This window comes from Entelurus aequoreus, linkage group LG09 (assembly GCF_033978785.1).
Source record: "Entelurus aequoreus isolate RoL-2023_Sb linkage group LG09, RoL_Eaeq_v1.1, whole genome shotgun sequence".
Taxonomy (NCBI): domain Eukaryota; kingdom Metazoa; phylum Chordata; class Actinopteri; order Syngnathiformes; family Syngnathidae; genus Entelurus; species Entelurus aequoreus.
Genome location: NC_084739.1, coordinates 64483109 through 64506195, shown reverse-complemented (window position 1 = coordinate 64506195; position 23087 = coordinate 64483109). Strand labels below are relative to the sequence as shown.

Genomic DNA, 23087 nt, shown 5'->3' with positions numbered 1-23087 from the left:
AACTTGACTGGCCTGCACAGAGTCCTGACCTGAACCCGATAGAACACATTTGGGATGAATTAGAACGGAGACTAAGAGCCAGGCCTTCTCCACCAACACCAGTGTGTGACCTCACCCATGCACTTTTGGAAGAATGGTGGAAAAATTCCTATAGACACACTCCGCAACCTTGTGGACAGCCCTTCCCAGAAGAGTTGAAGCTGTAATAGCTGCAAAAAGGTGGACCCACATCACATTGAACACTATGGGTTAGGAATGGGATGGCACTTCAAGTTCATATGTGAGTCAAGGCAGGTGGCCAAATACTTTTGGCAATATAGTGTATGCCTGCAGTATTTTTAGTGTATTAGAATGTTGGGAAAACAAATCTGGATGTGGATTTGTATCCAAATTTACATTATCCACCTTAGTTTGCTCAATATAGCATGGAAAAATACATATACATATTCAAACCCAAAACCAGTGAAGTTGTCACGTTGTGTAAATGGTAAATAAAAACAGAATACAATGATTTGCAAATCCTTTTCAACTTATATTCAATTGAATAGACGGCAAAGACAAGATACTTAACGTTCGAACTGGAAAACGTTGTTATTTTTTGCAAATATTAGCTCAATTGGAATTTGATGCCTGCAACATGTTTCAAAGAAGCTGGCACAAGTGGCAAAAAAGAGTGAGAAAGTTGAGGAATGCTCATCAAACACTTATTTGGAACGTCCCACAGGTGAACGGGCTAATTGGGAACGGGTGGGTGCCATGATTGGGTATAAAAGCAGCTTCCATGAAATGCTCAGTCATTCACAAACAAGGATGGGGCGAGGGTCACCACTTTGTCAACAAATGCGTGAGCAAATTGTCCAACAGTTTAAGAACAACATTTCTCAACCAGCTATTGCAAGGAATTTAGGGATTTCACCATCTACGGTCCGTAACATCATCAAAAGGTTCAGAGAATCTGGAGAAATCACTGCACGTAAGCCATGAAATTACGGATCTTCGATCCCTCAGGCGGTACTGCATCAAAAAGCGACATCAGTGTGTAAAGGAAATCACCACACGGGCTCGGGAACACTTCAGAAAACCACTGTCAGTAATTACAGTTTGTCATTACATCTGTAAGTGCAAGTTAAAACTCTACTATGCAAAGCCACAGCCATTTATCAACAACACCCAGAAACGCCGCCGGCTTCGCTGGGCCCGAGCTCATCTAAGATGGACTGATGCAAAGTGGAAAAGTGTTCTGTGGTCTGACGAGTCCACATTTCAAATTGTTTTAGGAAACTGTGGACGTCGTGTCCTCCGGAACAAAGAGGAAAATAACCATTCGGACTGTTATAGGTGCAAAGTGTAAAAGCCAGCATGTGTGATGGTATGGGGGTGTATTAGTGCCCAAGACATGGGTAACTTACACATCTGTGAAGGCACCATCAATGCTGAAAGGTACATACAGCTTTTGAAGCAAAATATGTTGCCATCCAAGTGACGTTATCATGGACGCCCCTGCTTATTTCAGCAAGACAATGCCAAGCCACTTGTTACAACAGCGTGGCTTCGTAGTAAGAGAGTGCGGGTACTAGACTGGCCTGCCTGTAGTCCAGACCTGTCTCCCATTGAAAATGTGTGCCGCATTATGAAGCCTAAAATAGCACAACGGAGACCCCCGGACTGTTGAACAACTTAAGCTGTACATCAAGCAAGAAATTGAAAGAATTCAACCTGAAAAGCATCAAAAATGTGTCTCCTCAGTTCCCAAATGTTTACTGAGCGTTGTTAAAAGGAAAGGCCATGTAACACAGTGATAAAAATGCCCCTGTGACAACTTTTTGCTGCTAACTCGGCACCACTCGTTGGTCCATTTCCCCGTCCTGTTGGGGGGAATGTCCCAATACTTTTGTCTGTGTCGTGTATTTTATCGGGACTTCCTTTTCCCCGCAGCTCCATTGTGCCTCTTCACATCCTGCTTGGTGTCAATAAGAGGTGAAGTGTGACACGTCCACGCCATTTACCCCCCCTCTTCTTCTTTTTGGTGTTCCAGGGTTATCCTTCGTCATTGCGGCTGCTGGTACTGGCTGAAGGCGAGCAGCTGGTCCTGCTGCTGGAGAAAAACCAGTGAGTTTCAATGTCATTTGTTTTTGCGCGCCGTGGTCATTGTGAAGAAGAAAGGCAACATGTATTTTTTTAATCACAAACAGATGAACGTGCTGGAGCTGCGAGTGTGGAGGATGATGTAGTCCAGGGGTGTCAAACTCATTTTAGCTCAGGGCCCACTTGGAGGAAAATGTATTGCCAAGTGGGCCAGACTGGTAAAACCATGGCATGATTACTTAAAAGTATAAACAACTTAACTTCTAAAAATAGAACAAGCACAATCTGAAAACATCAAAATCTTAATGTTTTTTTTATTTTTATACTTACCGTATTTTCCGGACCATAGAGCGCACCGGATTATCAGGCGCATTAAAAGGGTCATATTATGATTTTTTTCTAAATTTAAAAGACGTCCTTGTGGTCTACATCAGTGTTTTTCAACCACTGTGCTGCGGGTGTGCCATGGGAGATTATCTAATTTCACCTATTTGGGTTAAAAATATTTTTTGCACACCAGTAATTATAGTATGCAAATGTCTAGAGCTCGGCAGAGTAACCGTGTAATACTCTTCCATATCAGTAGGTGGCAGCCGGTAGCTAATTGCTTTGTAGATGTCGGAAACAGCGGGAGGCAGTGTGAAGGTAAAAAGGTGTCTAATGCTTAAACCAAAAATAAACAAAAGGTGAGTACTCCTAAGAAAAGGCATTTAAGCTTATATACATGTATATATGTATGTATATAATGTATATATATGTGTATGAATATATATGTGTATGTATATATATATGTATGTGTATATATATATCCTGTATATATGTATATGTATGTATATGTATATGTATGTGTATGTGTATGTATGTATATGTATATGTATGTGCACTACCGTTCAAAAGTTTGGGGTCACATTGAAATGTCCTTATTTTTGAAGGAAAAGCACTGTACTTTTCAATGAAGATAACTTTAAACTAGTCTTAACTTTAAAGAAATGCACTCTATACATTGCTTATGTGGTAAATGACTATTCTAGCTGCAAATGTCTGGTTTTTGGTGCAATATCTACATAGGTGTATAGAGGCCCTTTTCCAGCAACTATCACTCCAGTGTTCTAATGGTACAATGTGTTTGCTCATTGGCTCAGAAGGCTAATTGATAATTAGAAAACCCCTTGTGCAATCATGTTCACACATCTGAAAACAGTTTAGCTCGTTACAGAATCTACAAAACTGACCTTCTTTTGAGCAGATTGAGTTTCTGGAGCATCACATTCGTGGGGTCAATTAAACGCTCAAAATGGCCAGAAAAAGAGAACTTTCATCTGAAACTCGACAGTCTATTCTTGTTCTTAGAAATTAAGGCTATTCCACAAAATTGTTTGGGTGACCCCAAACTTTTGAACGGTAGTGTATGTATATATATATATATATATATATATATATATATATATATATATATATATATATATATATATATATATATATATACACACAGTGCCCTCCAAAAGTATTGGAACAGTGAGGCCAGTTCCCTTATTTTTGTTGTCGACTGAAAACATTTGGGTGTGACATCAAAAGATGAATATGAGACAAGAGAGCAACATTTCAGCTTTCATTTCCAGGTATTTACATCTGGATCTGATACACAACTTAGAAGATAGCATTATTTGTAATGGAACACAACATTTTTAGGTGAGCAAAAGTATTGGAACATGTGACTGACAGGTGTGTTTTGTTGCCCAGGTGTCTCCAAATGACATTGATTATTCAAACAATAAATAGCACTGAATGTCTGAGCTCAGTTTCAGATTGGGTAGGATAGGTTTTGCCTGTGCAGACTGCATTTAGAGGTGGAACCAACATGAAAACCAGAGAGCTGTCTATGGGTGAAAAAGAAGCAATTGTGAATCTGAGAGAAGATGGACAATCAATCAGAGCCATTGCACAAACATTGGCCATAGCCAGTACAACCATTTGGAATGTCCTGAGGAAGAAAGAAACCACTGGTGTACTAAGCAACAGACGTGGAACAGGTAGACCAAGAAAAACATCAGGAGTTGATGACAGAAACATTGTGAGAGCTATAAAGAACAACTGTTAGTGACATCAGCAACGACCTCCAGAGGGCAGGAGTGAAGGTATCACAATGTACTGTTGGCAGAAGACTTCATGAACAGAAGTACAGAGGCTACACCAGAAGATGCAAACCACTCATTAGCAAGAAGAACGGGAAGGCCAGGCTGGAATTTGCCAAAAGGTACAGAGATGAGCCTCAAAAATGCTGGAAAAAAGTTTTATGGGACTGATGAGACAAAGATTAACTTATTTCAAAGTGATGGAAAGGCGAACGTTTGGAGAAAGAAAGAATCTGCTCATGATCCCAAACATACAAGCTCATCTGTGAAACATCATGTCATGGCTTCTTCTTGGACGTCATCTTCATTGATGATGTAACACATGATGGCAGCAGCAAAATGAACTCAGAAGCCTACAGAAACATTTTGTCTGCTAATTTAAAGAAAGATGCAACCACACTGATTGGGAGATCCTTCATCATGCAGCAAGATAACCACCAAAACAAGAAAGGAGTTGATCAGGGGCAAGGAGTGGAAGGTTTTAGACTGGCCAAGTCAGTCTCCAAAAGAGCGTGCATTTGACCTGCTGAAGAGGAGACTGAAGGGAGTAACTCCCCAAAACAAACAACTGAAAGAGGCTGCGGCGAAAGCCTGGAAAATCATCACAAAAGAAGAATGCAAAAGGTTGGTGATGTCAGTGGCTCACAGGCTTGATGCACTTATTGAAAGCAAAGGATTTGCAAATAAATATTAAGTCTTATTCACTTTAATCTATTTTAAGTTTATATGTTCCAATACTTTTGTTCACCTAAAAATGTTGTGTTCCATTACAAATAATGCTATCTTCTAAGTTGTGTATCAGATCCAGATGTAAATACCTGGAAATGAAAGCTGAAATGTTGCTCTCTTGTCTCATATTCATCTTTTGATGTCACACCCAAATGTGTTCAGTCGACAACAAAAATAACTGTTCCAATACTTTTGGAGGGCACTGTATATATATGTATGTATGTATGTATGTAGTAGCTGAGATAGGCTCCAGCGCCCCCCGCGACCCCGAAGGGAATAAGCGGTAGAAAATGTATGTATGTATGTATGTATGTATGTATGTATGTATATATATTTTTTTTAACCCAATGCGGCCCCTTGGTCAAAAAGTTTGGGGACCCCTGGGGCCGTACTTATCAAGCTTCTTAGAGTGCCATTTTACACTTAAGTCCTGAGAATTTGCGAAATTTAGTCCTACTCTCAAACTTAAGAATAAAAGCTTTTTATCAACGTTCTTAAGTCTAAGAATCACTCCTACTCTCCACGATATTTGAGAGACCTTCAGAGGTGTCTTAAGTGGTTAGGAGTTGCCAGCAGGGGGTGGCACTGAGGCGAGAGAGACGTGCGCGAACTTTCAGGGAACGGAACAATGTTTTGTTTTTTTTTTGATGACGAGCAGCTGATCAAACGGTATCGTTTAGACAGAGCGGATATTATTTTTGTCACATATTTAATACTTTTCGATTGCAGTGGGCTAGTATATATAGAGCCACCCACACCAGTTTCAAATTAGTTGCCTAATTAATGAATTGGAAAGAAAATGTTATGACAGTAGCGTATGTGTGTGGCCGTGAGGTGAGTGACGTCAGTGAGTGTGTGGGCGATAGAAGAGAGGGAGCGGTAGCGTGAGTGCCGGCGGGGACTAGTTTGTTTTGTATTATTTTGTAATTTATTGTCAAAATATACACTCCCATTGTCCACTTAAATATTTCCAAGATATTTCTTTATTCTTAGACAACGGATTCCCTTCCGTGATTGGTCATTTCTATGGACACAGAAATGACGTCACCTAAAATTCCGTTTACGGCACATAGTAATGTCGTAATTCAGCTCTGAGTGTGACACTTAAGATTCAGTCCTACACTTCGCTGAAAGTGTGAGTAAGATGCTTGATAACTAACTTTTAAGTGCAGCTTTCAGCGAATAATTTATTTACTCTTAAGTCAACTCTTAGCAGACTTCTTAGGAGTAATTCTAAGAAGCTTGATAAGTACGGCCCCTGATCTACAACAACATTTGTAAATTTGGACTCATTTCATTGATCATACATAAAGTATACATAATGCCTGGTTCACACCAACGGCGCTTGCCGCGCTTTAAAGCGCCGTCATTTTTGTCAATTTTTCCACGAATATCCCGATCTCCGAAGTAATGTTAAGCTTTGATACGCTCTGATACGATTTAGTTGCCGCTTTGTTACCGTTCCTCACGATTTGATGCCGCTTTGATCCCGCTTTGATACGCTTTAAATCACGCTTTGATACGTTTTATTACGCTTTATTGAACTTTATTACGCTTTGATGCGATCCTGACGCTTTAAATCAGGCTCTGACACGATTATAAAGCTCTATAGTGCATTGTTACAACAGAAATAAGAAAAAAATGTGAACAACTCAGTATACTAAGTTTTCCCCACATTTTTTTAGATGTATCTATTTATTTGATTTCTCTTTTTGTTTTATTATATACAGGACAAAACACATAATGTAATAAAAAAAGGAAATATGATAAACAAATAAGTAAAAAAAAAAGGTGAAAAACTCAGTATACTGTTTTCCACACAGTTTTTATATTCATTTATTTTTTTCAATTTCTCTTTTTTTTCGTTATATTATGTTTATTATTTATTATGTTTTTTATCTTCATTTCTTTTATTTCTTTGTCATCTTAATACATATCTATCTTTCATTTCTTATGCTAGTTGACAATAATAAAAGGCATTTCTTTTATTTTTTATATTCATTTATTTTTTCAATTTCTCTTTTTTTTCTCGTTATATTATGTTTTATATCTTCATTTCTTTTATTTCTTTGTCATCTTAATAAATATCTATCTTTCATTTCTTATGCTAGTTGACAATAATAAAAGGCATTTCTTTTATTTTTTAAATTCATTTATTTTTTCAATTTCTCTTTTTTTCCCGTTGTGTTTTATATCTTCATTTCTTTTATTTCTTTGTCATCTTAATAAATATCTATCTTTCATTTCTTATGCTAGTTGACAATAATAAAAGACATTTATTTTATTTTTTAAATGCATTTATTTTTTCAATTTCTCTTTTTTTTCCGTTGTGTTTTATATCTTCATTGCTTTTATTTCTTTGTCATCTTAATAAATATCTATCTTTCATTTCTTATGCTAGTTGACAATAATAAAAGGCATTTCTTTTATTTTTTATATTCATTTATTTTTTCAATTTCTCTTTTTTTTCCGTTATGTTTTATATCTTCATTTCTTTTATTTCTTTGTCATATTAATAAATATCTATCTTTCATTTCTTATGCTAGTTGACAATAATAAAAGGCATTTCTTTTATTTTTTAAATGCATTTATTTTTTCAATTTCTCTTTTTTTTCCGTTGTGTTTTATATCTTCATTGCTTTTATTTCTTTGTCATCTTAATAAATATCTATCTTTCATTTCTTATGCTAGTTGACAATAATAAAAGGCATTTCTTTTATTTTTTATATTCATTTATTTTTTCAATTTCTCTTTTTTTTCCGTTATATTATGTTTTATATCTTCATTTCTTTTATTTCTTTGTCATATTAATAAATATCTATCTTTCATTTCTTATGCTAGTTGACAATAATAAAAGGCATTTCTTTTATTTTTTAAATGCATTTATTTTTTCAATTTCTCTTTTTTTTCCGTTGTGTTTTATATCTTCATTGCTTTTATTTCTTTGTCATCTTAATAAATATCTATCTTTCATTTCTTATGCTAGTTGACAATAATAAAAGGCATTTCTTTTATTTTTTAAATGCATTTATTTTTTCAATTTCTCTTTTTTTTCCGTTATTATGTTTTATATCTTCATTTCTTTTATTTCTTTGTCATCTTAATAAATATCTATCTTTCATTTCTTATGCTAGTTGACAATAATAAAAGGCATTTCTTTTATTTTTTATATTCATTTATTTTTTCAATTTCTCTTTTTTTTCCGTTATTATGTTTTATATCTTCATTTCTTTTATTTCTTTGTCATATTAATAAATATCTATCTTTCATTTCTTATGCTAGTTGACAATAATAAAAGGCATTTCTTTTATTTTTTAAATGCATTTATTTTTTCAATTTCTCTTTTTTTTCCGTTGTGTTTTATACCTTCATTTCTTTTATTTCTTTGTCATCTTAATAAATATCTATCTTTCATTTCTTATGCTAGTTGAAAATAATAAAAGGCATTTCTTTTATTTTTTAAATTCATTTATTTTTTCAATTTCTCTTTTTTTCCCGTTGTGTTTTATATCTTCATTGCTTTTATTTCTTTGTCATCTTAATAAATATCTATCTTTCATTTCTTATGCTAGTTGACAATAATAAAAGGCATTTCTTTTATTTTTTATATTCATTTATTTTTTCAATTTCTCTTTTTTTTCCCGTTATATTATGTTTTATATCTCCATTTCTTTTATTTCTTTGTCATCTTAATAAATATCTATATTTCATTTCTTATGCTAGTTGACAATAATAAAAGGCATTTCTTTTAAACGTAACATATTCTCTTTATTATTAACATTTTCATACAGAAAAATTATAGACAGTAATGTCAAATTGCAACATCAAACAGCAGAAGTACAGAAACAATGATCATCGTATAAAAAAGGCAATGATGCAAAAGAGAATGGATTTGTAATCCTGTGTTGGTTTTACATAAAGTTGGTGTGAACCTAGCATAAAGAATATACAAATAGTTTCAGCATACATTTAGAAGAGCAGTTTCTTTCATTCAAAAATTATAGCTCATTTTTATACTTATTAAACTCATCCTGCGGGCCGGAGAAAGTCTGTTTGCGGGCCTGATCCGGCCCACGGGCCGTACGTTTGACACCCCTGATATAGTCTATTCGAGGATGGAGAAAATAATATGTCCCCTTGTGAGTTTGCCCTTTTTCAAAGTTCACTTTCTCCGAAGGGCCCGCGAAGATGAAAGCCGATTCTGAGTAGGCAGAGTCAAACTCTGAGGACGTGCTTGTTCTCTCCTCGTTCTCTGTTCTCATCGACCCCCCTCTAGACGGCCCAGAATAACAGTGAACGGCGAAGGGCGGGGATCATGTGGAGTTCATAAATATGGTGATATGCACATCAACACGGGGGGAGGGCGGACAACAAGGCTGGGGGAAAATGTACAGTCTCCACAGAATGATGCCATCGCTGACTCATGCCTTGTTTCATGCCAGGGGGTTCTTATTCCAGGGAGTGGCGCTGTAATATTTTTTACTTCGCTTGTGCTCCTTTGACATTTTCAAACAACGGTCGCCGAGGAAACGAGCGTAGCGCAAAATCACAACCCGATGTCGGTGACGGGTTGTGTCACGGAACTTTCCAAAACAACAACGCTCTGCCACGGAGTTTCTCAAATGCGTAAAATAAAGTTGAGTTCATTCTTTGATGTACAGTCAACATGTGCACATGGATATATTTAATCGGATTAAATACCAACTTCAACACGCCGTCCCCATGATGTAAGTGTTAGCTATATTAGCTATATTAGCCTACTATCAAAATGACTTTAAAAGTCTTCTATAAGTGTTATAATGAAGACAACACATGATGTAAGTGTCTATATTAGTTGTATTAGCCTACTATCAAAATGACTTGAAAAGTCTTATATACGTGTTATAATGAAGGCAACACATGATGTAAGTGTCTATATTAGCCTACTATCAAAATGACTTTAAAAGTCTTAACTGTTATAATGAAGGCAACACATGATGTAAGTGTCTATATTAGCTATATTAACCTACTATCAAAATGACTTTAAAAGTATTATATAAGTGTTATAATGAAGACAACACATGATGTAAGTGTCTATATTAGCTATATTAGCCTACTATCAAAATGACTTTAAAAGTCTTATATAAGTGTTATAATGAAGACAACACATGATGTAAGTGTCTATATTAGTTATATTAGCCTACAATCAAAATGACTTTAAAAGTCTTATATAAGTGTTATAATAAAGGCAACACATGATGTAAGTGTCTATATCAGCTATATTATCCTACTATCAAAATGACTTTAAAAGTCTTGTATAAGTGTTATAATGAAGACAACACATGATGTAAGTGTCTATATTAGTTGTATTAGCCTACTATCAAAATGACTTGAAAAGTCTTATATACGTGTTATAATGAAGGCAACACATGATGTAAGTGTCTATATTAGCCTACTATCAAAATGACTTTAAAAGTCTTAACTGTTATAATGAAGGCAACACATGATGTAAGTGTCTATATTAGCTATATTAACCTACTATCAAAATGACTTTAAAAGTATTATATAAGTGTTATAGTGAAGACAACACATGATGTAAGTGTCTATATTAGCTATATTAGCCTACTATCAAAATGACTTTAAAAGTCTTATATAAGTGTTATAATGAAGACAACACATGATGTAAGTGTCTATATCAGCTATATTAGCCTACTATCAAAATGACTTTAAAAGTCTTATATAAGTGTTATAATGAAGGCAAAACATGATGTAAGTGTCTATATTAGCTATATTAGCCTACTATCAAAATGACTTTAAAAGTCTTATATAAGTGTTATAATGAAGGCAACACATGATGTAAGTGTCTATATTAGCTATATTAGCCTACTATCAAAATTACTTTATACGTCTTATAGTGAAGGCAACACATGATGAAAGTGTCTATATTAGCTATATTAGCCTGCTATCAAAATTACTTTAAAAGTCTTATATAGGTGTTATAATGAAGACAACACATGTTGTAAGTGTCTATATTAGTTATATTAGCCTACTATCAAAATTACTTTAAAAGTATTATATAAGTGTTATAATGAAGACAACACATGATGTAAGTGTCTATATTAGCCTACCAACCAACATATATATTTTTCTGTTAAAATGAAAACAATCAATTACATTTAGTGAGAAAATATGAAGTATTTTATTGACACATATAATTTCCAGGTGTTTGCGGGCCAGATAAGGTGATGTCGCGGGCCCCCGGGGCCTTGGGTTTGACACCTAAATGTGTCCTCCCGAGTCAAAATAATTGCCCGGGCCTAATGTAGTAGAATAGGGACCTAGCGACACGTTTTAAAAATAAACTTTTTTTCATTATTCCCCTGCACACATCTCGCAAATTCACTTCCACCGATCGAACCCTCCCCCCCTCTCCTATTCTTCCCCCGACCTGTGAGTCATCCGTCACCAGGTTTGAGGTCCTGGTTCAGGCGGCCATTCCCATCCGCTCGGCCAGATGTGTCCTCTTGATATGTGCAGCCTCTTCTGGACAGGTGGTCTCTGACCTCGCTCCGTCTCGTCTCCAGCATTTCCAATGACGTCGGTGGATACGCGGTACCCCGACTTGGGTGTGTTTTCTCGCACGTTGTTAGTAGGAATATCTCCGCTGCCTTGTGTTTATTATTTTGCCCACACCGGTCTGTGAATGTTCGTCACTGCTGGGCTGCGTGTGACTCACACTTGACTGATCCCTGCCAAATGATTGGCTCTATAATCGTGACCTTTAGGTCTCATTATAGTTCTTTATGACCTTTTGAGCCGAGGAAATAGAGCTTTACGCACAGGAAAATGTCATACGGCCACAATATTACACAACCCAAAACAAGTGAAGTTGTCACGTTGTGTAAATGGTAAATAAAAACAGAATACAATGATTTGCAAATACTTTTCAACTTATATTCAATTGAATAGACTGCAAAGACAAGATATTCATTAACTTAGAATTTAATGGCAGCAACACATTGCAAAAAAGTTGTCACAGGGACATTTTTACCACTGTGTTACATGGCCTTTCCTTTTAACAACACTCAGTAAAGGTTTGGGAACTGAGGAGACACATTTTTGAAGCTTCTCAGGTGGAATTCTTTCCCATTCTTGCTTGATGTACAGCTTAAGTTGTTCAACAGTCCGGGGGTCTCCGTTGTGCTATTTTAGGCTTCATAATGCGCCACACATTTTCAATGGGAGACAGGTCTGGACTACAGGCAGGCCAGTCTAGTACCCGCACTATTTTACTATGAAACTACGCTGTTGTGACACGTGGCTTGGCATTGTCTTGCTGAAATAAGCAGGGGCGTCCATGATAACGTTGCTTGGATGGCAACATATGTTGCTCCCAAACCTGTATGTACTTTTCAGCGTTAATGGCGCCTTCACAGATGTGTAAGTTACCCATGTCTTGGGCACTAATACACCCCCATACCATCACAGATGCTGAATTTTGATCTTTGCACCTAGAACAATCCGGATGGTTCTTTTCATCTTTGTTCCGGAAGACACGACGTCCACAGTTTCCAAAAACAATTTGAAATGTGGACTCGTCAGACCACAGAACACATTTTCAATTTGCATCAGTCCATCTTAAAAGAGCTCGGGGCCCAGAGAAGCCGGCGGCGCTTCTGGGTGTTGTTGATAAATGGCTGTGGCTTTGCATAGTAGAGTTTTAACTTGCACTTACAGATGTAGCGACCAACTGTAGTTACTGACAGTGGTTTTTCTGAAGTGTTCCTGAGCCCATGTGGTGATATCCTTTACACACCGATGTCGCTTTTTGATGCAGTACCGCCTGAGGGATTGAAAGTCCGTAATATCATCGCTTACGTGTAGTGATTTCTCCAGATTCTTTGAACCTTTTGATGATATTACGGACCGTAGATGGTGAAATCCCTGAATTCCTTGCAATAGCTGGTTGATAAATGTTGTTCTTAAACTGTTCTGCAATTTGTTCACGCATTTGTTCACAAAGTGGTGACCCTCGCCCCGTCCTTGTTAGTGAATGACTGAGCATTTGATGGGAGCTGCTTTTATACCCACCTCCCGTGGGATGTTCCAAATAAGTGTTTGATGAGCATTCCTCAACTTTCTCAGTCTTTTTTGCCACTTCTGCCAGCTTTTTTGAAACATGTTACAGGCATCAAATGAGCTAATATTAGTTTTCCAGTTTGAACGTTAAGTATCTTGTCTTTGCAGTCTATTCAATTGGATATATTTGTTTTCATGTACCATTTACACAACGTGCCCACTTCACTGCTTTTGGGTTTTGTACAATCATTTCTCAAATGTTGTTTTCTTCTGCAGGCTTTTTAGTTTTTGACTGAAAACAGTGCCTGTTAAAAATGATTGTGATGTGACTTGCCCGACGAGGACAATTCCTACAATCTGCATTTCAAGAGCCGCAACATAATCAGTTCATTACACGACATGGTGACTATGAACCACCTTTATTCTCCCCCACCCCTTTACTCAAATCCTGAACACAACCCATTTGTCTGCGCGCACCAGCGGCCTCGTGCAGAAAAACCTTGTTCGCTTCCCAATGAGAACATTTCCTTTCATTCTTTTGCGGCAGGAAAAGAAAAGAGGAAAGGGTCCTTCTGAAACACACGGCTAACGTCGCATCCACATCATTATGTTTCTGGCAGAAATCCCCATCGCAACATCCTCTGTGTGTTTTCAATATGCGCTCCACATCTCCAAAAACTGAATAAAGCCCGTTTTTGTATCCAAACAAAAGACCTGTTCTTTCCCCTCGTGCCTTCTGTGTTGAGGAGGAGCATCAAACCAAGCCTGCCGTGCTTGACTAAAAATAGACCGTTTTTCCTTATCTCCTGCTGTGTCTTCCCAGTTTTAGCCAGACATTCAACCATGAATATTGGGACCTTAATGGTTTCCAAAGCACGCGCATTTACGGTAATTGGCCTCCACGTTTGCGCTGAGTGTGTTGGGAATATGCCAAGGAACTCTGCTCTGCTGGTCACAATCCATACATGCCTAAACGCAAAGTTACAGTGCTTCCACTTTTTATGTTACAGCCTTCTTCCAAAATGGAATCAATTATATTTTTGTCCTCAAACTCCTACAGACAATAGCCCAGATCTGGGCATTCTGCGGCCCGCGTGAGGCCAATCACAAATTACAAAATAAAGTTGAAAAAACATCTATGTCGTGCGCGCAATATAACTGTGCTGCTTTTATTTTGAAAAGTGTTATTTATAGGCGTATGTCCGTGTGTAACCTGTGAGTGAAGGTGCACATCTTTGTTTATAATGTCTATTTTCTATTTCCTGCTGGACCTACTCTCTATTTTATGCTGCTGCTGTCATATAGACTGTATATACTGTAATATTGTACATGGTCATTGGTTTATATTGTATATATGTTATAGACATAATATAATATATCTGTATATAAATTACTCTGTACACATATTATGTATATATTCGTATATATGTTAGATTTTTTTTTATAGCTATATTAGTCTATTTATACCTGCATTGTCCTTTCCATAATTATAACTGAGCTACTGTGTTGAACAATTTCCCTTGTGGATCATTAAAGTTTGTCTAAGTCTACGTCTAAGTGATGCACGGTTTACACCTGAGACGCTAAAAAGAGAAAAGTTGATAACGAATGGCGTGTTTTCAACAAGACATGGACTGCCAAGCAACGTTCCCTCTAAGGTGCGCGCCTGCGCAATTGCGCACTGCTTAAGCGTCCTCTGCGCACAGCAAATATATGCCGCGCACCAAATCAAATCCCATCTAAATTCTAAACAAAATAAACACATTTATTCTATGTAATTTTGCAATGCAACTTTGAGTGACGGTGACAACAAGCGGCCCTAACGGTGTTCGTCAACACCGTTCAATTGAACACCGTTCAATTATTGTAACGTCTATCGAGATGCTTCGAGGACAGGAATTATACCGATCACTTTATTGAGCAAAACTGTTTATATTCGGCCATAACCACACCAAAAACATTAGTTAAACACTTCTATCTCGAAAAACTAGTCATTTTCTGCCGTACAAACTAGGCCAAAACCAACTTGTCATCTGTCACCAACACGCATACCACTAAACCACTGGTGCGTTTATGGCCACACAAAAAGTCAGACAACTCAAATACCACACGAAGTTACACTATGACTCCTCAGTCATACGTGTGCTTATTTTACTGTCATTTATTATTAATGTTAATTTATTGATATTAATCATGGAATGCTGTTACTAGAGAAAGTTACAGGAATGCACACTTCATCCTATGCTTACATTTCATTGTGCAACATGAGGATGTTTAAGGGGAACTAAATGTGATCTCTGAACAGGGTACAAATGATTTCCAAAGCAGTGCTTTTGGTATAAAGTTAAGTTAGGTTAAATGAAAGTATTATTATTATTATTATTATTTATCTTACGGTATATATCAAAAACAATATTGAGCAAAATGTAATTGAAATATTGTCGATGTGGCCCTCCAGCAGTGCTCAGGTTGCTCATGCGGCCCCCGGTAAAAATTAATTGCCCACCCCTGCAATAGCCCATAATATGTACTAGGGGTGTAACGGTACACAAAAATTTCGGTTCGGTACGTACCTCGGTTTAGCGGTCACAGTTCGGTTCATTTTCGGTACAGTAAGAAAACAACAAAATATCAATTTTTTGGTTATTTATTTACCAAATTTGTAAACAATGGCTTTATCATTTTAACATTGGGAACACTATAATAATTCTGCCCACGTTAATCCACTTTAAACTGCCTCAAGTTGTTGCTCAGATTAAATAAAATGACCAAACTTTTCTTCTACATATAAAAAGTGCAACATTAAACAGTTTCAAGTCAACTCAGCGTGGAAATGTTGTTCTTAAACTGTTCACCACAATTTGCTCACGCGTTTGTTGACAAAGTGGCGACCCTCGCCCCGTCCTTGTTTGTGAATGACTGAGTATTTCATGGAAGCTGCTTTCATACCCAATCATGGCACCCACCTGTTCCCAATTAGCCTGTCCCCCTGTGGGACGTTCCCAATAAGTTTTTGATAAGCATTCCTCAACTTTCTCAGTCTTTTTTGCCACTTCTTTGAAACATGTTGCACGCATCAAATTCCAAATGAGCGAATATTTGCAAAAAATAACAAAGTTGACCTGTTTGAACGTTAAATATCATGTCTTTGCAGTTTATTCAATTGAGTGTACACTACCGTTCAAAAGTTTGGGGTCACATTGAAATGTCCTTATTTTTGAAGGAAAAGCACTGTACTTTTCAATGAAGATAACTTTAAACTAGTCTTAACTTTAAAGAAATACACTCTATACATTGCTAATGTGGTAAATGACTATTCTAGCTGCAAATGTCTGGTTTTTGGTGCAATATCTACATAGGTGTATGGAGGCCCATTTCCAGCAACTATCACTCCAGTGTTCTAATGGTACAATGTGTTTGCTCATTGGCTCAGAAGGCTAATTGATGATTAGAAAACCCTTGTGCAATCATGTTCACACATCTGAAAACAGTTGAGCTCGTTACAGAAGCTACACAACTGACCTTCCTTTGAGCAGATTGAGTTTCTGGAGCATCACATTTGTGGGGTCAATTAAACGCTCAAAATGGCCAGAAAAAGAGAACTTTCATCTGAAACTCGACAGTCTATTCTTGTTCTTAGAAATGAAGGCTATTCCACAAAATTGTTTGGGTGACCCCAAACTTTTGAACGGTAGTGTAAGTTGAAAAGGATTTGCAAATCATTGTATTCTGTTTTTATTTACCATTTACTAGGGTTGCACATCTCTCTCTGATAAACGATTCGATATGCATCTAGATACACAGGTTACGATTCGATTCAAAAACGATATCCTTTTATTACAGACCGATTAGATTGGATTCGATTCCGAACGATACGATTCGATTTGACGGTTAATATTCAAGACTCCAAATCCCCAAGCATTGTGGCTTTATGGCACTGGCAAAAAAAACAGAACAACAAAATCACATGTCAATGTATTTATTTTTAGACATGGACCAAAAAAAGTCTGGCTGAATTGTAGGATGGGAACTCCAGAGGTAAACGTAGCACAGAATAGTAACAACAAAGTGCAATATTTCAGCCTGAGCATAGTTTTGAACACTAGAGGTAGGTAACAAAGATTCAATATTTCAACCTGAGCATATCGTGTTTTGAACACTAGAGGTACACTCCTGCTCGTTGGCACGGTGTTTTAACTCACCGTACTCTTGGCCGTGTTTCCTCTTTGCATGCTGGTCGAGATTTGTAGTGCTGCCAGTGTACGTCAACGATGCTCAACACAATTTACTAAAAGCCTGGCTTCTGTCGAGCTTCCCTTCCTTCTTATAAACCCCAAAAACTTTCCACACTTTGGATTTCTGTCTCCCCGATGCGTTGAAAATCTTTCTCATTCCATTATCACCTTCGGTCAGACTGACGCTTTCGTTCTCCTCCACATTCATTTTCCGTGTTGTCTCTTGTTTATCACTCGTGCTAATACCAGCTAGGCGGCTACCGCGTTTGGCGAGTAGCTTCAGCTCTCGCATTGTTTTAGAGACGCTGACGCATATTGTAATCTAGCCCAGTGGTTCTCAAATGGGGGTACGCGTACCCCTGGGGGTACTTGAAGGTATGCCAAGGGGTACGTGAGATTTTTTTTAAATATTCTAAAAATAGCAACAATTAAAAAATCCTTTATAAATATATTTATTGAATAATACTTCAACAAAATATGAATGTAAGTTCATAAACTGAACATTAAATCAAGTAGGCTATTCCATTCATTACCATAAACCCAGAGTTTCCCCCATGCCTTGATGGTTTGACCCTCACTAAAATGTCTGTCAAAAAGAACTGTGAAAAGAAATGCAACAATGCAATATTCAGTGTTGACAGCTACATTTTTTGTGGACATGTTCCATAAATATTGATGTTAAAGATTTTTTTTTTTTTTTGTGAAGAAATGTTTAGAATTAAGTTTATGAATCCAGATGGATCCTTATTACAATCCCCAAAGAGGGCACTTTAAGTTGATGATTACTTCTATGTGTAGAAATCATTATTTATAATTGAATCACTTGTTTATTTTTCAACAAGTTTTTAGTTATTTTTACATCTTTTTTCCAAATAGTTCAAGAAAGACCACAACAAATGAGCAATATTTTGCACTGTTATTCAATTTAATAAATCAAAAAAAACTGATGACATAGTGCTGTATTTTACTTCTTTATCTCTTTTTTTCAACCAAAAATGCTTTTCTCTGATTAGGGGGTACTTGAATTAAAAAAATGTTCACAGGGGGTACATCACTGAAAAAAGGTTGAGAACCACTGATCTAGCCAACCCATGCAAAGTCTCGCGATAACCGATCCATGATTCTATAACTGATTCAGCTAGGACAGGGGTCGGCAACCCGCGGCTCCGGAGCCGCATGCGGCTCTTTGACCACTCTGATGCGGCTCAGCTGCATACTTGCCGACCCCCCCGATTTTCCCAGGAGACTTATGGATCTCAGTGCCTCTCCTAGAAAACTCACAGGGCAAATATAATCCTATTTTCACTCTAATTACTAAATTAAGGGCGTGCCCTAATTGCACTGCAGTAATTGTCCTCTAAAGCATTTACAAACAGCGTGCCAGCCAGGCCACATGTTGTATGTAGTTTTTACTTGCACACGTAGGAGACAGCAAGGCATACTTAGTCATCAGCCACACAGCTTACACTGACGGTAGCCGTATAAAACAACTTTAACACTGTTACGTTACAAATATGCGCCACACTGTGAACCCACACCAAAAAAGAATGAAAAACACATTTCTGGAGAACATCCGCACCGTAACACAACATAAACACAACACAACCAATACCCAGAATCCCATGCAGCCCTAACTCTTCCGGTCTAGATTATACACCCCCGCTACCACCAAACCCCCCCACACATCAACCCCCCCCCCCCTCTCCCTGCGTCGGCTGAGCGGAAGAGTTAGGGCTGCATGGGATTCTGGGTATTTGTTGTGTTGTGTTTATGTTGTGTTACAGTGCGGATGTTCTCCAGAAATGTGTTTGTCATTCTTTTTTGGTGTGGGTTCAAAGTGTGGCGCATATTTGTAACGTAACAGTGTTAAAGTTGTTTTATACGGCTACCGTCAGTGTAAGCTGTGTGGCTGCTGAACTAGTACGCCTTGCTGTCACTTACGTGAGCAAGCTGAAGCCGCATTCTACATGTGGTCGAGCAGGTACACTGTTTGGGCAGGCTGTAGAGGGCGCCAAAAGCAGTGCCATCGCGCCCTGATATTCGGGAGTCTCCCGGAAATAATGAGAGGGTTGGCAAGTATGACGCTATCAAGCGCCATTCATTCAAAACTCGCGGGCCGCACTAACATCAAATTTCCATATTAAGGTGTGTGCCGGTGCGTGTGTCTGAGACCCCTGGTTAACATAGCACAAAGCAATTTAAGCTTTGTATGCGGTGTTTTTCATTTGAAAATTTTTTTTGTGGCTCCCATTATTTTCTTTAATTTGTGAAACTTGCCAAAATGGCTCTTTGAGTGGTAAAGGTTGCCGACCTCTGAGCTAGGAATTCATGGATTATTCGCATTGATTGAGGAGACTGCTACCGATGCAATCTAATCGCTCACTTGTTGCATCGAATACTCTGTCGCATCGGTTTATCGTTCACAACCCTACCATTTACACAACGTGCCAACTTTACTGGTTTTGGGTTCTGCACATTTCATAAGGATTAGAAATTTGATCCCAAAACAGATGATTGTTTCCTATTATTTCAAAATGGGAAGGAATCATGTTGGGGCTTTAAGGATGTACTCCGTGTTGTCATTTGTCGTCCGCGCCTCTGAAGAGCGTGTAGTGATTTTCTAAGGCGAGTAAGAACATTGAAATGAGCCTCTCTTGAAACTCCTTAAAAGTGGCTCCTTCTTTTTTGTGATTAATGCTGTGTGTGTGCGCGCATGTGTGTGTGTGTGTTGCTGAGTACAACATCCATTACCTGCAGTGGTGTTTTGGGAGGTGGCAGAGTGCGCTCTCCAGATGTCGCCAGGTTGCATAATATCATCCCGAGTGTCATTCATCGCTATGAGCCAGGTACACATCCTGCGGAGGCATTATGTTACCCATCTGCAGACTGATGATAATAAAATGCACATGTGAACTGTGCGTTCATATGTTACTTTGTGACTGGGTGCAGCCATTAGTGTGTCTATTTGTCTTTGGAGACGGCTGGGGAGCAGCTTGCACTTTTTACACCACCATCCCAGCGAAGGCTTTATGCCAATAAAAAACTTGATGTAAGGGTTTTATTAAGAGACATGGCACGGGAATATTACAAAACCCAAAACTAGTGAAGTTGTCACGTTGTGTAAATGGTAAATAAAACCAGAATACAATAGTTTGCAAATCCTTTTCAACTTATATTCAATTGAATAGACTGCAAAGACAAGATACTTAACGTTCAAACTGGAAAACTTTGTTATTTTTTGCAAATATAAGCTTATTTGGAATTTGATGCCTGCGACATGTTTAAAAAAAGCTGGCACGAGTGGCAAAAAAGACTGAGAAAGTTGAGGAATGCTCATCAAACACTTATTTGTAACACTCTGTACCGAGGATGTCGTTGTGGCTTGTGCAGCCCTTTGAGACACTTGTGATTTAGGGCTATATAAATAAACATTGATTGATTGATTGATTGATTTGGAACATCCCACAGGTGAACAGGCAAATTGGGAACAGGTGGGTGCCATGATTGGGTATAATAGCAGATTCCATGAGATGCTCAGTCATTCACAAACAAGGATAGGGCGAGGGTCACCACTTTGTCAACAAATGTGTGTGCGAATTGTTTAAGAACAACATTTCTCAACCAGCTATTGCAAGGAATTTAGGGATTTCACCATCTACGCTCCGTAATATCATCAAAAGGTTCAAAGAATTTGGAGAAATCACTGCACGCAAGCAGCAAGGCCGGAAACCAACATTGAATGCTCGTGGCCTTCGATCCCTGCATCAAAAAGCGACATCAGTGTGTAAAGGATATCACCACATGGGCTCAGGAACACTTCAGAAAACCGCTGTCAGTAACTACAGCAGGGGTGTCAAACTCATTTTAAATCGGGGGCCACATGGAGAAAAATCTACTACCAAGTGGGCCAAACTGGTAAAATCACGGCACGATAACTTTTAAAGAAAGACAACTTCAGATTGTTTTCTTTGTTTAAAAATAGAACAAGCACATTCTGAAATTGTACAAATTAATAATGTTTTTTTTTTTTTTTTACAATTACCTGTTGCGGTTAATAGTATATTTGTCGTTATTTATAGTTTCGGAATAAACTATGTGATAATGTTCATCAGTCAACTCATTGGTGTTAATTTTCAATCTATCAAGATAAAAATTTTTTATATCAAAATCAAATTACAGAATGTTATTTATGTAGTTTGATCATCAGTCATGTGGTTTATTTTGTAAATAATAGTTCACAAATAGTTCACAGTAGCACTATACATAATCACAATACCAGGGCGTCCAGTGAGGGGCATTTTGTACTCCCTCGTCCCAGGAAGAATGCTTTACGGAAATCTTTTATTTATAGATCTTTATCGCTCTGGAATAACCTGCCTCAAATTCTCACCAGCATTGAAAGTAAACAGGTTTTTAAAAAGAGAGTAATATTTTATCTGAGTTTTTAAATTAGTTTGCTCGTTGATGATTTGTTTGGTTTTATATTGTGTAGTTATATTTATATGGTAATTATTATTCTGTGACTGTAAATTGTTTGCTTGTTTTTTTTATGGATGCTTTTATTTATTTTTATTTTTTTCTGTATTGTGTAGTTATAATTATATGCTTTTACTTGTAATTGTATTGAATTGCGGACCCCAGGAAGACTAGTGGGTTGTTGAGGCAACCAGCTAATGGGGATCCTTAATAACAATCAAAATCAAAATCAAATATGTAGCATCATCTACAAAGATACAAAGAATTGCTATTACGACATTCAGTGGACAAATTTAGAACAGCAGTTTCTTTCATTAACAAATTTCAGGTACATTTTTATACTTAGCAAACTCATCCCGCGGGCCGGATAAAACCTGTTTGCGGGCCTGATCCGGCCCTCGGGCCGTACGTTTGACATCCCTGAACTACAGTTTGTCGCTACATCTGTAAGTGCAAGTTAAAAGTCTATTATGCAAAGCGAAAGCCATTTATCAACAACACCCGGAAACGCCGCCGGCTGAGATGGACTGATGCAAAGTGTAAACGTGTTCTGTGGTCTGACGAGTCCACATTTCAAATTGTTTTTGGAAACTGTGGACGTCGTGTCCTCCGGACCAAAGAGGAAAAGAACCATCTGGACTGTTATAGGTGCAAAGTGTAAAAGCCAGCATGTGTGATGGTATGGGGGTGTATTAGTGCCCAAGACATGGGTAACTTACACATCTGTGAAGGCACCATTAATGCTGAAAGGTACATACAGGTTTTGGAGCAACATATGTTGCCATCCAAGCAACGTTACCATGGACGCCCCTGCTTATTTCAGCAAGACGATGCCAGGCCACGTGTTACAACAGCGTGGCTTCGTAGTAAAAGAGTGCGGGTACTAGACTGGCCTGCCTGTAGTCCAGACCTGTGTGGCGCATTATGAAGCCTAAAATACCACAACGGAGACCCCCGGACTGTTGAACAACTTAAGCTGTACATCAAGCAAGAATGGGAAAGAATTCCACTTGAAAAGCTTCAAAAATGTGTCTCCTCAGTTCCCAAACATTTACTGAGTGTTGTTAAAAGGAAAGGCCATGTAACAACTTTTTTTGCAATGTGTTGCTGCCATTAAATTCCAAGTTGATTATTTGCAAAAACAAAAGTAGTTTCTCAGTGTGAACATAAAATATCTTGTCTTTGCAGTCTATTCAATTGAATATAAGTTGAAAAGGATTTGCAAATCATTGTATTCTGTTTTTTATTTACAAATTACACAACCTGCCAACTTAACTGGTTTTGGGTTTTGTATAATTTAGCGGAGTCACTACAGGTTATCTCGCATCTACAGTGGCCGTCAACCCGCACTGATGAGTTCAAATCCAGTTTC

General features: G+C 37.7%; 1 protein-coding gene across 2 annotated transcripts in view; it reads left to right on the top strand.

Moving 5' to 3' along the window:
* The window catches only part of LOC133657624 (disintegrin and metalloproteinase domain-containing protein 12-like), a 164126-nt gene that overhangs the window by 26746 nt on the left and 114293 nt on the right, over nt 1-23087 (top strand). For both annotated transcript variants that reach the window (XM_062059182.1, XM_062059181.1), the window contains exon 3: nt 2036-2109. In XM_062059182.1, the coding sequence (XP_061915166.1) occupies nt 2036-2109 (74 nt within the window). The remainder of the gene's footprint in view (nt 1-2035; nt 2110-23087) is intronic.